General features: G+C 36.9%; 5 protein-coding genes across 5 annotated transcripts in view; 1 reads left to right on the top strand and 4 right to left on the bottom strand.

Moving 5' to 3' along the window:
- Positions 1-965, top strand: part of LOC134810952 (dynein axonemal heavy chain 6-like) — an 87,291-nt gene extending 86,326 nt beyond the window's left edge. Inside the window, exon 78 of the mRNA XM_063817647.1 lies at positions 695-965. Within this exon, the coding sequence (XP_063673717.1) occupies positions 695-880 (186 nt within the window). The 3' untranslated portion in view covers positions 881-965. The remainder of the gene's footprint in view (positions 1-694) is intronic.
- Positions 966-3,065: 2,100 nt separating this feature from the next.
- LOC134811038 (zinc finger protein 69 homolog) lies at positions 3,066-7,045 on the bottom strand. The gene is made up of 8 exons (XM_063817744.1): positions 6,850-7,045; positions 6,516-6,620; positions 5,357-6,352; positions 5,025-5,190; positions 4,784-4,900; positions 3,932-4,041; positions 3,577-3,780; positions 3,066-3,448 (listed from the first exon to the last, which is right to left on the bottom strand). Exons 1-8 carry the CDS (start codon positions 7,009-7,011, stop codon positions 3,254-3,256), a joined length of 2,055 nt encoding a protein of 684 aa, XP_063673814.1. The 5' UTR covers positions 7,012-7,045; the 3' UTR covers positions 3,066-3,253.
- A 442-nt stretch (positions 7,046-7,487) lies between these two features.
- LOC134810951 (uncharacterized) lies at positions 7,488-8,021 on the bottom strand. Its single transcript, XM_063817645.1, has one exon. It carries the CDS (start codon positions 8,019-8,021, stop codon positions 7,488-7,490), a length of 534 nt encoding a protein of 177 aa, XP_063673715.1.
- Positions 8,022-10,388: 2,367 nt separating this feature from the next.
- On the bottom strand, positions 10,389-12,554 carry LOC134811751 (uncharacterized). Its single transcript, XM_063818795.1, has 2 exons — positions 11,593-12,554; positions 10,389-11,419 (listed from the first exon to the last, which is right to left on the bottom strand). Exon 1 carries the CDS (start codon positions 12,514-12,516, stop codon positions 11,671-11,673), a length of 846 nt encoding a protein of 281 aa, XP_063674865.1. The 5' UTR covers positions 12,517-12,554; the 3' UTR covers positions 10,389-11,419; positions 11,593-11,670.
- Positions 12,555-13,112: 558 nt separating this feature from the next.
- Positions 13,113-14,314, bottom strand: LOC134811750 (pirin-like). The gene is given in 2 exon segments (XM_063818794.1): positions 13,113-13,778; positions 13,781-14,314. Coding segments are annotated over 2 exon segments (891 nt in total). The 5' UTR covers positions 14,247-14,314; the 3' UTR covers positions 13,113-13,353.
- Positions 14,315-16,751: the final 2,437 nt, after the last annotated feature.

Raw genomic sequence — 16,751 nt, 5'->3', positions numbered from 1 at the left:
GGTATGTAGTTCCCAGCAGGTATGTAGTTCCCAGCAGGTATGTAGTTCCCAGCAGGTATGTAGTTCCCAGCAGGTATGTAGTTCCCAGCAGGTATGTAGTTCCCAGCAGGCATGTAGTTCCCAGCAGGTATGTAGTTCCCAGCAGGTATGTAGTTCCCAGCAGGTATGTACTATATAGTTCCCAGCCGGTATGTAGTTCCCAGCAGGTATGTAGTTCCCAGCAGGTATGTAGTTCCCAGCAGGTATGTAGTTCCCAGCAGGTATGTAGTTCCCAGCAGGTATGTAGTTCCCAGCAGGCATGTAGTTCCCAACAGGTATGTAGTTCCCAGCAGGTATGTAGTTCCCAGCAGGTATGTAGTTCGCACTAATATTGCACCGAAATAACATGTTGCTATTATGTTATATCCATGTTATATGATTTTTGTGTTCGAGGCAAGTGGTCCTGCCTATTTAAAGTATTTGTTATATGATTATTGAATGATACTGTCATGTATTAGTATTTGACGTGAAGGGGCTCATTATTTGATTGGTACTGGAAAGTACGGACAGAGGGCCCTGCTTTAAATAAATATTGATCATGGGTTTTTTATTTTGATTATTGTTTTTGTGAACAGTGGAAACGAATCATAGTCTAGTCTCTGATCATTTTAAATCTAACTTAGTCCTTGCCAGAGCCCTGACTGATACTCCTCAGATGGAACAAACACCAAAGCCAGGAGTGTACGAGTGCCCGATCTACCGAACGAGTGAACGGTGTGGAACACTCGACCAAACCGGACACTCTGATAACTTTGTAACTTCCATCTTGATGCCAACCGAACACAGTCCTCAGCATTGGGTCACTCGGGGACTAGCCATTATCTGCCAGACTCTGGACTGAGACTCTTGTGTTGGACGTTACTAGTTGTACAATTGAAGTGAAAATAGAACCGTATTTTTCAGAAACAAATATTACTATATCAGATGAAATTGTTCAACAAATTTTGTGATAAATATAAGAGTGATTCTATTTTTCTATATTTTTAAAAGCAGCAAACTAGTCACTGGATCGGATTACCAATATTTGTGATCCGACGGTAATTTTAAAGTAATTTGTAGTTTTGTAAGATTTCTAATCTGTGTTATAGTGTAAATAATATAAATAATTTAATTGTTTGCTCTTGCAAAATTTGTGAATACTTAAACGTAACCTGAATTGTTGATCAAAATATCAGAAAATTGTGTTTAATCTTATAATTCAGACATATCTGAGATGACCCATAATATTACATAATCAATATTATAGCAACTTACTTAGGACGTCCGCCAAGATCGCAGATTTTCAGACCACCCCCCCCCCCCCCCCCCTGTCCGAGTGTGTCCGAATTTTCAAAACGGAAAACCACCCCCTCCCCGGACGTCCGGATTTCCAGCTACTTTTAAGAGTACAAATAAAACCAACTCAAATTCATTGTTAATAAAATGTGTAGTTACTTGAAATAGACAATAATACATTTGGTGTCGAACAAGTTTAGCACAGTTACATTTAAGTACTCGTTCAAAATACTCACAGCACATTAAGTAATTAGTGTCAAAGAGTTGGAATAAATGGGACTTTTTCGTTAATCCTACCAAAATTTCCGGACGACCGGATTTTCAGAAAACTGAGCTGTAGATGACTAAGATGAACCTCGGGCAGCATTGATTCAACGGGATAGTATAGGTTCCTTTCTCTTTAACCTGGGGACCTCAGGCTATTATAAATCAAGAGGCTTGCATATAATGAACATATTGACACGGGTGCAGAGTTGAGTCTGTACGGAACCTAGTAGTTTCAGATCCTTGTTTAACTTGCCGTACAGCAAGGTCATCCACTACTTTAGCCCGGCGAGGCACATAACTCCCTCTACAACTCCATGACAAATGTTTCATATATACTAGCCGAGTTTACAAGTTTTATCCTTGTGTTTGAGAAGAGCTCGTTAGAACTGCTTCCTTTCCCTTCAGTATCCCACAGTCTCTCGAGTTTCGTAACTGCCAGAGAACTCTCTTAAACAATTACTAGACTCGGTGATTATAAATCAAGAGGCTTGCATATAATGAACATATTGACACGGGTGCAGAGTTGAGTCTGTACGGAATCTAGTAGTTTCAGATCCTTGTTTAACTTGCCGTACAGCAAGGTCATCCACTACTTTAGCCCGGCGAGGCACATAACTCCCTCTACAACTCCATGACAAATGTTTCATATATACTAGCCGAGTTTACAAGTTTTATCCTTGTGTTTGAGAAGAGCTCGTTAGAACTGCTTCCTTTCCCTTCAGTATCCCACAGTCTCTCGAGTTTCGTAACTGCCAGAGAACTCTCTTAAACAATTACTAGACTCGGTGATTATAAATCAAGAGGCTTGCATATAATGAACATATTGACACGGGTGCAGAGTTGAGTCTGTACGGAATCTAGTAGTTTCAGATCCTTGTTTAACTTGCCGTACAGCAAGGTCATCCACTACTTTAGCCCGGCGAGGCACATAACTCCCTCTACAACTCCATGACAAATGTTTCATATATACTAGCCGAGTTTACAAGTTATATCCTTGTGTTTGAGAAGAGCTTATATTTATGTTCAATAGATTCAGCGGAATGACAGGCTGAGCGCCGCCCAGTAAGCTGAGCGCCGCCCAGTAACCTTTCCTATTCAGACAAATGTTTAAGAGGCGTTGTTCTTGGTACAAATTTGGCGTGGGAATACTATATTTCGAATTTAAAGTGTCCTCAATATATCTCGAAATAGCCTGGAATCGTCCGTTAGGGTGTCAAATTGACTGACCCGGAGCACGCTACTTCGCACACCTTGGCCTGGTGGCTGGTACCTGGGGTCATTTCTAATAATTCTAGACCGTATCATCCGTCAACTAGTATAGTGGTTTCCAGAAGTTTAGACAAGAGAACGCGCGTGCGCACAGTGCTTGCACATCACAAAAATGTCAAGATCGAAGACCCTTTTAGTGATTTAAAATGCTGTTGGCGTCCGCTACAGTTAGCAAAATTTAAATTCTAGTGTGAAACTGCAATACTCCAAATACTCCGGTCTTAGAATGCATGTAAACAAAAACTAACCAAAACATCATAATATTTGAAATAATATAGTTAATGATTTATTTAAAACAAATACGTATAATTTATCGGCTATCACATTTGTCGGATGACATAATAAAACAAAAATCTCAGGATTTTGCAATAAATCGTCCAAACAACAAAACATAAACACGTGATCACTTAAAATGTTCGCTCCTGTGTTTGGTCATACTGTCCTGGTTACTGAACCCTTTCTCACAGACAGTGCAGAGGAAAGGAAGGGTGGCGTGGTGTTTGTGCACGTGCTCTATAAGCTGGTCACGTGATAGTAGAGTCGTGTTACATAGTTGACACAGCATGTCGTGGGTCGGATGGGAGATTGTCTGGTGAACCTGGGGGGAGGGGTGTTACGAATATATCTGGTTTAACCGTTAGTTCTAATAATCATTTCGGCATCTATTTAAATACAAATCACAAAATACCGAACATGCTACATTCGAATGACAATAAAACATCTTACCCGGTACTTAAGAGCCGAAGAGAAAGTGTAGTCGCACAGTTTACAAGCGCTCTGGTTTAAGGAATGTGTGAGGGAGGCGTGTACATTCCGTACGTGCTTTATATGGTCGGAGTGACTTTTGAAGGTCTTGGGACAATGTCTACACGATATCTGGATATCAGAGCTACAGCTGTGAGAGCTCAGCGCTATTTGGGAGGAGAATATCTGAAATAAGGTATTATTAGGAACTCAGGGGAGAGACTAGTTAATGGTAATGGACTGTTAATGGACTGTTAATAAACTGGTAATGGACTGGTAATGGATATATATTTAATAATAAGACAGTCTAATAGTAGAATAACAGTGTAACAATAACCTTGTAACAAAGAGAACAAGTAAGGGATGGGTTGTGCTGTCTGTTAACATGGTTCATTAGAGATATTCCACTTTCATACTTCTTAAAACACACCTGACACACAAACATCCCTGAAATAAAGTTATCAATTATTTTGAGGATTTTAAGGGGGGGGCCGGAGGTGGGGGGGGGGGCGGGGGTGGGAGTGGGGACTGGGGGGCCGGGGGTGGGGGTGGGGGGGCCGGGGGTGGGGGTGGGGGGGCCCTATTTGTCAGTTGAGCACATTTCCGGTGAACAATAACTAATTATGTATTTTTCTTGCAGTCCAAAAATAAGAACTCAACAGTATGATACAGTGAGGTGATGTTTACTGTTACTATTAACTAATGTGACAGTATGATAGAGTGAAGTGATGTTTACTGTTACTATTAACTAATGTGAAGTGATGTTTACTGTTACTATTAACTAATGTGACGGACCTTGTCCCTGAGGCAACAGTATGATACAGTGAGGTGATGTTTACTGTTGCTATTAACAGTGAGGTGATGTTTACTGTTACTATTAACTAATGTGACAGTATGATACAGTGAGGTGATGTTTACTGTTACTATTAACTAATGTGACAGTATGATACAGTGAGGTGATGTTTACTGTTACTATTAACTAATGTGACAGTATGATACAGTGAGGTGATGTTTACTGTTACTATTAACTAATGTGACAGTATGATACAGTGAGGTGATGTTTACTGTTACTATTAACTAATGTGACAGTATGATACAGTGAGGTGATGTTTACTGTTACTATTAACTAATGTGACAGTATGATAGAGTGAAGTGATGTTTACTGTTACTATTAACTAATGTGACGGACCTTGTCCCTGAGGTATGGGAGGCTGCAGTTTCTCATGTATCTTCCTGTGTTCCACTAACTGGTCCCTGTGGAGGAGGTTCTTACCACATATTCCGCATACCCACGTAGTCTCGTCATCTGTACATTAGTTACCATATTATACATTATACATTAGTTAGCATATTATATGTAATAGCTAATACAGTATGTAGTGAAGATAATGATTAATTAAAGATTCTAACACCTGTCAGTACCTGCTTACCTGGTATGTTAGCAGAAGAGACAGTGCTCTCAGTTACCATGGTAACACTCCCAGTACTGCATTCCTGGCATTCCGACCCGGTCTGGCGGGATGCCAGATCGTCGCTAGTTAGTGGGGTGCCGACACCGTGTACCGTATACTCGTGTCTCTTAGTGTTCCACTTCGACTGAGGGGAGTAAATGTTACCTATATTTTATATTTCATCTGAGTATCAAGATATGAATCACGTGATTCTCGAATTAAGTTATTAGGAATAAATGGGTATGGGGTTGCACCCCCCCCCCCCCCCCCCCCCCCCCCCCAATTAGATAAAGGTAAGTTGTTGAAAATACCTGAAACACGCAGAGACAATATTTGCAGGGTACACTAGGTTTTATTTCAGGAGGCTTGTCATTAGAAGCAATCTTTTCTTTCGAGGGTACTTCAACTTTGACATTTAACCTCTTATTCGGCTTGTTAATAACAGAACGTTTTGAGGCTCCCTGACTTGGTAAATCTTTACTCTTTATCTCGTTTAAACGTTTCTTTAAGGTTAGCTTGGGACTCTCTTTTGAAAGTTTGTTTTCAACCAAATTTTTTGTTGTTTTGGAAGTCGAGGAGTTCCTTGGCCTGCCACGCGCATTTTTATCTTTCTTATGATTTCTAGTAGCAGTCTGTCTTTTAGCCTGCTTTATCCTGTCTAGAAGCACCTTGCTTCTTATCTGCCGCTGTGTCCTTGATTTTATCCTTGTTGACTTTCTGGTCGCATTGTCTGACGAATCATCATTTCTAGTCGCATTGTCTGACGAATCATCATTTCTAGTCGCATTGTCTGACGAATCATCAGATCCCACTTCATCAGATCCCATCTCCTCAGCTTCTGTGGAGTTGAGCTGTTTATCCTGCACTAAAGTATCACAATTTCCCACCAGATACGCGACCATAACCTCATCTGTACAATCTTCAGTTTCTTGTTCTCTTTCAGTTATAAATGTGATTCCACTCTGAGAATCTATAACAGTTGACTTGAGTTTGGAGTGATTACTTATAAGGTCACTATGAGTTGTGTCTGTTCCAACAGGCTCGTCCCCCGCGAATGTAGGGTTATCCGGCTCGAATGAGAGTTGTTTACAGGCTGTAGTGAGAGGCTTGTTGTATACCATATTCTGACACCTCTGTACATGGTAGTTCAGACCTCCTAAACTTTTGTAGGTTGATTTGCAGTTAGGACAGGTGAATGAGGCTGGTGCTGATAGTCCGATAGTTTCTTGGATAGCGCTGGCTGGTGATAGAGTTGAGTGCAAGCGCTGGCGCTTTCTTGGCAGGAAGGTGTTAGGAGAAAAACATCCCTGAAATAAAATATGATGTTAACAGTGCGCTGCTAACCACAATATATAATACTTTTTACCTTAGGTGCATTTTGTTAGGCCCCTGGCCCTCATACACTATACAGTTTGTAGGTTCGATATTTCCAAATCCAGGAATCTAAAGGAATACTAAAAATAACATTACCCTGTCGATGGGGCTGTGATCACAGCTAGTGGGGATTACCAGGTCCAAGTGAGGTCTGTCTGGATAGTTACAGGTGAACTGGTAGGTCGGCTGATTCGGCTCCTTCTGAAGTTGTTCACATTGTTACAATAAGTAATATGTTATTCAATAATAATGTACTACTTCTATAGCTATATATTACTATATAATATTACTTCTATAGCTTGTATATTAAAAAGATGTTTCAAACAAAACAATTTTGATCTCATCTGACGTTTAACTAGCTAAAATCTAAACATGTCTGTCTTTAAATAATAAAAGAAGTCCGGAAGTTGTTTAGACGACGGCTACAAACCTTGATAGACCTCAAGTTATCTGTGTAATCACAGAGTTTAGCGTGAAGATTAGTGATCTCGAAAGCCTCAGCTAGTTTGGAGGTAATGATGTTGAAGAGTAGAGACTGGGGGAGAAGGTTGTCGCTTCTAGCACATGTCAGAGATGTCTGAGTCGATACCATTGCTAGTAATTAAGTTAGTAAGTTAGTAATTAGTAACTAAGTTAGTAAGTAACTAAGTTAGTAAGTTAGTAAGTTAGTAACTAGTAATTAAGTTAGTAATTAGTAACTAAGTAATTAAGTTAGTAATAAGTAAGCTAGTAACTAGTAACTAAGTTAGTACACTACAGCTGAATATAACCTAACTGTGCAATATGTATATTGTTATGATGACAGAACCATGAATTTTATCCGATTTACAAATTTACTTTCAGTAATATTTGACACAATTTCAAACTTTAATTAGTTGATCTACCAACATATTTACAGGTAAAATTATCTAAATGTAAAATTTATGTACATAATATTAAACAAACGAATAAAATAATAATTTAGAGATTCCCTTAAATAAAAAAATATTAACAATTAAATTTACACCCTTGGATCGCCTCGGCTGAGAAAAGTCTTTCTAAAACTTGTAAAGGTAATGAAACCGTTCCCTATTTGAGTAACTCTGCAATGCTGTCCAGTACAAATGTTGGTTTAATTGAAGTGTCCTGATCCAGCATATCACGTGATGTAATACCACTCAGCACTAGAGCTGTATCAACACCTGAATTAATCCCAAACTGAATGTCAGACTCAAGTGTGTCTCCCACCATTAATACTTTAGATTTGTCCTGTAGGTTGTGCTCACTTCTTATCATATCAAACATTAAATGAGATGGTTTTCCCAGAACTTTGGGCTGTATTCCGAGACTCTGAGTTAGTCCTTCTAGAACTGCACCTGTACCAGGGAGCAGTCTTGCTTCATTCAGAGCGTGATTCATATCAACATTTGTAGCAATGTATTCTGCGCCGCATTCTTTAATGTAGATATAGGCCTGTGCCATCTTGGCATAGTTGAAATAACCATCAAATGCTCCAACCAAGAATTTGACATTGCTTTCTGGAACGAAGTCTACAAAGTCAGTAAAATAACTACTATCTATATCACAACCATACCCAATGTGGTCCACTCCATTTTCTTCCATTGTTTCAGAAAGTCCCTTAGTACCAATCAAAAATATCTTTTCTCCTGGCTTTAATCTTCTTTTAACATAGAGGGAAGCTGTTATGCCAGCACTATAAACTTGGTTATCTGTCACAGAAATACCAAGAACACTCTTAAACGTATCCCTGTATGCCGCTCTTGTTTTTGAAGTATTGTTGGTAACAAAAATCACATTTTTGTTGAGAGAAATGAGATGTTTTAATACTTCAGGAGCACCTAAAACTGGATTTTTACCACGCCAAACAACACCGTCACAGTCAAAGAGAAATGTGTTGTAACGATCTGTAAAGGACATGTGGCTCTCACTCCTTATATGGGCATCACGTGTAAGTCATAGATATTAACCTGGCATAATGTTGGGAACTAGAGAAACTGTAGAATATTTAACAATTTCGTTATGAGCAATTCTCATGTTGAAATCGTTAGATTTATAGGATGATAAAAGTACAAAAGTAGTACACTCGATAAAATCAACTTTAAAATTAAGCTATTTTTAAACACAATGAAGATTAAAAGAACAGGTAAAAAATAAACATAATTGTCACACACTAACCACAGAAACTATTCTCATAATAATCGATTATCCCTACTAAGGGGTCGTTCACATATTACGTAATCAGGTAAGGGGAGCTGGAGGGGGGAGGGGGGTTTCCGAATGATTACGCTAATGTAATTTTGACACAAAAGCTATGCGTAAAACTGATTACGGAGGGGGGGGGGGGGGGGGGGGGGGTAAAAATGTTCCAAAAAATGATTACACAATATGTGAACGACCCCTAATTTAATAACAAATTAATTTAAGTCTAAACATGAACCTGATATTGTAATTTGTACAAAACAAGGACAATTATTTTATATCAGCAATGCTATCTAGAACATAAGTTGGTTTTAAACATCCCTCTTTATTTAGCATATCCCTACTAGTGACACCAGTTAACACAAGTGCAGTGTCTATTCCTGCATTTATACCAAACTGTATATCAGTGGATAAGTTGTCACCCACCATCAAAACTTTAGACTTATCTTGTAAATTATGATCCGCACTTATCACGTCAAACATGATAGTGGAAGGTTTGCCTATAACCTTTGGTTGCACACCCAAACTCTGAGTCAGTCCCGCAAGAACACTCCCTGTGCCTGGAAGCTGTCTGGTTTTGCTTATATTGCAAGTCAGGTCCAGGTTTGTAGCAATGTATTCTGCGCCGCATTCTTTAATATAGATAAAGGCCTGTGCCATCTTGGCATAGTTACAATAGTTGTCAAATGCTCCAACCACGAATTTGACATTGCTTTCTGGAACGAAGTCTACAAAGTCAGTAAAATAACTACTATCTATATCACAACCATACCCAATGTGGTCCACTCCATTTTCTTCCATTGTTTCAGAAAGTCCCTTAGTACCAATCAAAAATATCTTTTCTCCTGGCTTTAATCTCCTTTTAACATAGAGGGAAGCTGTTATGCCAGCGCTATAAACTTGGTTATCTGTCACAGAAATACCAAGAACACTCTTAAACGTATCCCTGTATGCCGCTCTTGTTTTTGAAGTATTGTTGGTAACAAAAATCACATTTTTGTTGAGAGAAATGAGATGTTTTAACACTTCAGGAGCACCTAAAACTGGATTTTTACCACGCCAAACAACACCGTCACAGTCAAAGAGAAATGTGTTGTAACGATCTGTAAAGGACATGTGGCTTTCACTCCTTATAAGGGCATCACATGTAAGTCATAGATATTAACCTGGCATAATGTTGGGAACTAGAGAAACTGTAGAATATTTAACAATTTCGTTATGAGCAATTATCATGTTGAAATCGTTAGATTTATAGGATGATAAAAGTACAAAAGTAGTACACTCGATAAAATCAACTTTAAAATTAAGCTATTTTTAAACACAATGAAGATTAAAAGAACAGGTAAAAAATAAACATAATTGTCACACACTAACCACAGAAACTATTCTCATAATAATCGATTATCCCTACTAAGGGGTCGTTCACATATTACGTAATCAGGTAAGGGGAGCTGGAGGGGGGAGGGGGGTTTCCGAAAGATTACGCTAATGTAATTTTGACACAATAGCTATGTGTACAAAACTGATTACGGAGGGGGGGGGGGGGTAAAAATGTTCCAAAAAAACGATTACGTAATATGTGAACGACCCCTAGTTTAATAACAAATTAATTAAAGTCTAAACATGAAGCTGATATTGTAATTTGTACAAAATAAAGACAGCTATTTTATATCAGCAATGCTATTTAGAACATGAGTTGGTTTTACACATCCCTCTTTATTTAGCATATCCCTACTGGTTACCCCAGTTAACACAAGTGCAGTGTCTATTCCTGCATTTATACCAAACTGTATATCAGTGGATAAGTTGTCACCCACCATCAAAACTTTAGACTTATCTTGTAAATTATGATCCGCACTTATCACATCAAACATGATAGTGGAGGGTTTACCTATAACCTTTGGTTGCACACCCAAACTCTGAGTCAGTCCCGCGAGAACACTCCCTGTGCCTGGAAGCTGTCTGGTTTTGCTTATATTGCAAGTCAGGTCCAGGTTTGTAGCAATGTATTCTGCGCCGCATTCTTTAATATAGATAAAGGCCTGTGCCATCTTGGCATAGTTACAATAGTTGTCAAATGCTCCAACCACGAATTTGACATTGCTTTCTGGAACGAAGTCTACAAAGTCAGTAAAATAACTACCATCTATATCACAACCATACCCAATGTGGTCCACTCCATTTTCTTCCATTGTTTCAGAAAGTCCCTTAGTACCAATCAAAAATATCTTTTCTCCTGGCTTTAATCTTCTTTTAACATAGAGGGAAGCTGTTATGCCAGCACTATAAACTTGGTTATCTGTCACAGAAATACCAAGAACACTCTTAAACGTATCCCTGTATGCCGCTCTTGTTTTTGAAGTATTGTTGGTAACAAAAATCACATTTTTGTTGAGAGAAATGAGATGTTTTAACACTTCAGGAGCACCTAAAACTGGATTTTTACCACGCCAAACAACACCGTCACAGTCAAAGAGAAATGTGTTGTAACGATCTGTAAAGGACATGTGGCTTTCACTCCTTATAAGGGCATCACATGTAAGTCATAGATATTAACCTGGCATAATGTTGGGAACTAGAGAAACTGTAGAATATTTAACAATTTCGTTATGAGCAATTGTCATGTTGAAATCTTTAGATTTACAGGATGATAAAAGTACAAAAGTAGTACACTTGATAAAATCAACTTTAAAATTAAGCTATTTTTATACACAATGAAGATTAAAAGAACAGGTAAAAAATAAACATAACTGTCACACACTAACCACAGAAACTATTCTCATAATAATCGATTATCCCTACTAAGGGGTCGTTCACATATTACGTAATCAGGTAAGGGGAGGGGGGGGGGGTTTCCGAATGATTACGCTAATGTAATTTTGACACAAAAGCTATGCGTAAAACTGATTACGGAGGGGGGGCCGGGGGGGTGGTAAAAATGTTCCAAAAAATGATTACGTAATATGTGAACGACCCCTAATTTAATAACAAATTAATTTAAGTCTAAACATGAAGCTGATGAAATATTGTAATTTGTACAAAATAAGGACAACTATTTTATATCAGCAATGCTATTTAGAACATGAGTTGGTTTTACACATCCCTCTTTATTTAACATATCCCTACTAGTGACACCAGTTAACACAAGTGCAGTGTCTATTCCTGCATTTATACCAAACTGTATATCAGTGGATAAGTTGTCACCCACCATCAAAACTTTAGACTTATCTTGTAAATTATGATCCGCACTTATCACATCAAACATGATAGTGGAGGGTTTACCTATAACCTTTGGTTGCACACCCAAACTCTGAGTCAGTCCCGCGAGAACACTCCCTGTGCCTGGAAGCTGTCTGGTTTTGCTTATATTGCAAGTCAGGTCCAGGTTTGTAGCAATGTATTCTGCGCCACATTCTTTGATGTAGATAAATGCCTGTGCCATCTTGGCATAGTTACAATAGTTGTCAAATGCTCCAACCACGAATTTGACATTGCTTTCTGGAACGAAGTCTACAAAGTCAGTAAAATAATTACCATCTATATCACAACCATACCCAATGTGGTCCACTCCATTTTCTTCCATTGTTTCAGAAAGTCCCTTAGTACCAATCAAAAATATCTTTTCTCCTGGCTTTAATCTTCTTTTAACATAGAGGGCAGCTGTTATGCCTGAGCTATACAACTTATCATGTGACACAGAAATACCCAAAATACTCTTTACTGAATCTCTGAATGTTTTTCTTGTTTTTGTGTTATTGTTAGTAACAAAAATCACATTTTTGTTAAGAGAAATGAGATGATTTAGGACATGAGAAGCTCCGGAAACCTGCTCCAGACCTCGCCAGACAACTCCATCACAATCAAACAGAAACGTATCATAGTGGTCAATGAGAGACATGATCTCTAGAGGGGCAGCAGCCAGTAGTAGCCGTTACCTAAGATACAAAGCCATGAGCTGATACACAATTAGTTATCTAAAAGAGGGGCAAGTTTAAATGATGGTGTTAAAATCTTAATATTCAGCTTCAAGTCTTAACACAAATTGCACCATTTTTACAATTATGATAAATCGCACTAAACAATATACAATTATATATACATTAACATGATTACTTTTTAAATGTCTTTTCTGTATCTTAATTTCATAAAGATAGTTCTAAAATGCATCTAAAGTTAAAAATATCTGCGCTAACTATTCACATATCATTATAATAACAGTAGCAATTATATTAGCATATTATATGACCACTTAATTCAATATACACATATAGTAGTCATATTTGATACAAGAGAAACGCCATTTTCGGACGTGAGGAGAGTTAGGACTCCTCCAACTACATTAAATCAATTCCTTCTGTAACACCACAAATCTAAATGTAATAGATTTGTGGTGTTGTAACTAGTTTAAAACATCACTATCATTATAATATTTCAAACAAAGCCACAGCTGTATACATGTATACAGCTGTATCTGCTGTTAAATATATATATATGAATAAATAAATTCTAGTATTTAAGATATAATATCGAAAACATACCCAAGAAAGATACAAAATATGCAAGTAGCTAAGTAAGTAGCTTAATAAGTAAGTAGCTTAATAAGGAAATATTAAAATCACGCATGTTTATATCAGTTCAGAATATGTGAACAAATATTAAGATCGTCAAAAGCTTGGTTGAAATATAATTATACACACTTTGATCTCTATCAGGTCGAAATAATGGAATAACCTGATTATTCACTCCACAATGTTCCTTCAAGAAATTTTGATCCAATCTCGGACTTCCAATCTTTAGCATTTTCAAAGCCATTTTTGTGATTGCGATAATCATCAAATGTTTGCTCAATCTCCTCACGTGTATTCATGACAAAAGGGCCATGTTGAATTACAGGCTCACCAATTGGTTCACCTGAAATTACTAGAAATCTTGCCTCCTTATTACTCTTGTTAGCAAACTCTACAAAGTCTCCACTTCGGTTGAAAACAACTGTGTGGTGGGCAGGAATGCTTCTAGAGTCAGGACCAATAGCAACATCACCATCTAGTGTATAGCAAAATGTAGTCCAACCATCAGGAATGTTTTGTTTAAAGTTAGCTTCTTGCTGAAGAGTGACATCTAAATAGTATGCAGGTGTTCTTGTTTGAACTTCTGATTTCTTTCAAGTGCTTCTCCTGCTAGTACAATGACTTTTATGCCATTTTCTTTGACTGTTAGCATTTGATTTGAACTTAGTTCCTGATACATAGGCTCCACCATTTTAAACTCACTTTTTAAGTTTAACCATAACTGAAGTCCTCTGACCATCTCACGTCCGGGAATCTCGGAATGGATAATTCCTCGTCCAGCTGTCATCCATTGCATATCACCAGGTTTCAAAGTTCCAGAATTACCAAGGAAATCTTCATGGTACATTTCGCCTTCCAGAACGTAAGTGACAGTTTCAAATCCACGATGAGGATGATCAGGGAAGCCTGCTCCTTTGAGAGAAGATCCAGTAAACTCATCTAACATTAAAAAAGGGTCAATCTGTCCTATGTCACGTAGACCAATAGACCTGCGCACTCTCGCACCACGTCCTTCTGATTGCCATTTGCTTTCCACCACTTTCTCTATAGACCTTGACATGGGTAAAGCACTCCACCTAAAATTAGTCACAATGTTTAAAGCTACAACCAACTCTATAACTCGTAACATTTGCTAGATTATTTGATCTTGTCAGTGATAACAAAAAGTAGTTTCAGGAGCACAAGACTGACAATGTTAGATTATTTTATTTTATGAATAAGCGCCCTGGCATAGTAAATAGTACACACAAATCACACATGTAAATAGTATTCGTACAGGGTATGAAAAGAAACATGTCAAAAACAGACGAATATCAATCAAATGAACAATCGTCATTTAGATCGATTACGTAAGACTCAGAGCAACGATAAATTAGTGAAAAAAATGACACAGCTTCTTTTATTATTAGCAAACATAATTATTTAAAGTTTGAAGTATAGTATGAATTTTAAGGTAATTTATGACGTCTAACAAATAGATACTACAAATATATCAATAAATAAAACATTTTAAAGTCTAGATGTAGGAAATAAATGTGACATCTAATTGTGAGATAATTATAATCAAATAGATCCTGTGCGCGGCACATACAGCCGCACCTAAGCATTTCTCAACATTATGTGGCTGTGTGCGCGGCGGGCTGTATACATGGTTGAAATTATGAAATTCAAATTGAATTTATTTATGAATATAACATTATATATTGATTTTTTTGTAGTGAATAAAAATGCAGTTCTTTTTCTTTTACTTAATATTTGCAATTTTCCAGTTTTTGTCTGTATAATTTATTAATTAATAATACTAACATTTCCAAATCGTAGCTGTGGCCTGTGCAATAATCAAATTTCGATTAATCTGTCTTCGAAACGAAACAAACGCGATGATTTTTCGCGGCGCGGCTTGTCGAAGTTCTCCGATATAATAACGTTTGCGTTTTAATCAATATTTTTAATTATTTTTAATGATTGTAATCAGTTTAGTTTTATACTTTTATTGTTATGTTGATACTTTCAAAATTTTTAAATCCACGTGAATTTTGCAATTTAAAAACAAAAGCTATTTCTTAGAATATTTAAAATCACTTGGAATAATTTCCAAAGAGAATAACAAGCTCAACAACGCTATTGACATATTCCTTTGTTAAAATATTATATAGCGTGCGTGTGCTTTTTAGGATTTTAGGATTTTTGTAGAGGCACCACGAAATTCAGCGGTAGTGGGTTGTCAATTCACATATACTATACTAAAGTTTCTAACTAGAGTTTTAAACTAATTATAATTACAACATTATGAATCAATTATATTTAATGAGAATATGAAAACAAAATTCAAGGAAAAAAATTTAAATTTTACTGCCATTACAATGAATATTAATATTATAATAAATATAAATAAACATCCAATAATGAACTTTGAGAGACAGAAGAAAACGTGTACAACAAAAGGATTGTCGAAGTAGAACATTTACACCAATAGTCCTGTCAACAACAGGTGGAATGGGAAGAAAAACAAATACGTTCTTCAAAAAGTAAGCTGATAGAATGTCTAAAAAATCAAGTCAAAGATACAGTGAAGCGATGACTTTTATCAGGAAAAGAATAAGATTTGACTCATTAAGAACGACAATTATTGCTCTTAGAGGAGAAAGAGGGATAAAAAGTGGTAGTATAGTTAAAATATCAGATTTAGATATTAATTTAGAGCCAACAAATTGAATTGGCTACTTTTACTACAACTACAACAAGATTTTTATTGATTTTTTTATTGAATTTTTTTATAGGGTCATTGTTATATTATGTGTATATTGTTTGAATATCCTTATTATATAATATACCATTATAATGAACTTTGATTAGAATCAGTACAGCCCAAGATGCTTAATGAACCAAGAAATATTTGCAATGAAATTTAATTTTAGCGCATTTTACAGAGTAAAGAGATGCGAAACAATTCATAAAATATAATGCTCATTTGGTGTATGACTTTTTGTCCTTGACTGCTAGTTTGGTTTTGGAAGGACAGGTAACTAATGGGGCAATGAATGCATGTGCCTGAAAGCTTGTGCACACACCGAAATGCTAGTTCAGTTAAATTTTTAGAGACAAGGCTCATATTAGGATTTGCTCTATCCAGCTTGCAGTAGAGCGTCACGCAGTACACACAGACTCATGGCTAGGTGAATATTAGGACTAAAAGAAAATTGTTAGTAGACATATGGGGTTTTGTTTATAGTTGTTACTATAGGTTGCAAATGTTCATTCAAAAGTCTACACTAAAACATACTTAAGTTTATATTGTGCAGTTCAAAGATATAAAATGCAGCTTCAAGGTAGATATTGGAGAGCTGGCGAAAGATTATGGCCTTTGTATCAATGGTTATAATAAGCTTGAATAACAAATAAAAACTAGCTGGTTTCATGGTCCTTCGAATGTGCATACATAGGCCATACGGATCTAGCTATAATTCTACGTCATATTTTAAACTCTACATCATCTTAAAATACAAAAAATAAATTTTATCAATTTAATAATATTGATGAGTATGATGTAAAAATTTTGATACGT

Source organism: Bolinopsis microptera, chromosome 2, assembly GCF_026151205.1.
Source record: "Bolinopsis microptera isolate Bmic1 chromosome 2, MBARI_Bmic_1.0, whole genome shotgun sequence".
Classification (NCBI taxonomy): domain Eukaryota; kingdom Metazoa; phylum Ctenophora; class Tentaculata; order Lobata; family Bolinopsidae; genus Bolinopsis; species Bolinopsis microptera.
The sequence above is the reverse complement of the archived record's forward strand: the minus strand, read 5'-3'. Positions and strand labels throughout refer to the sequence as shown.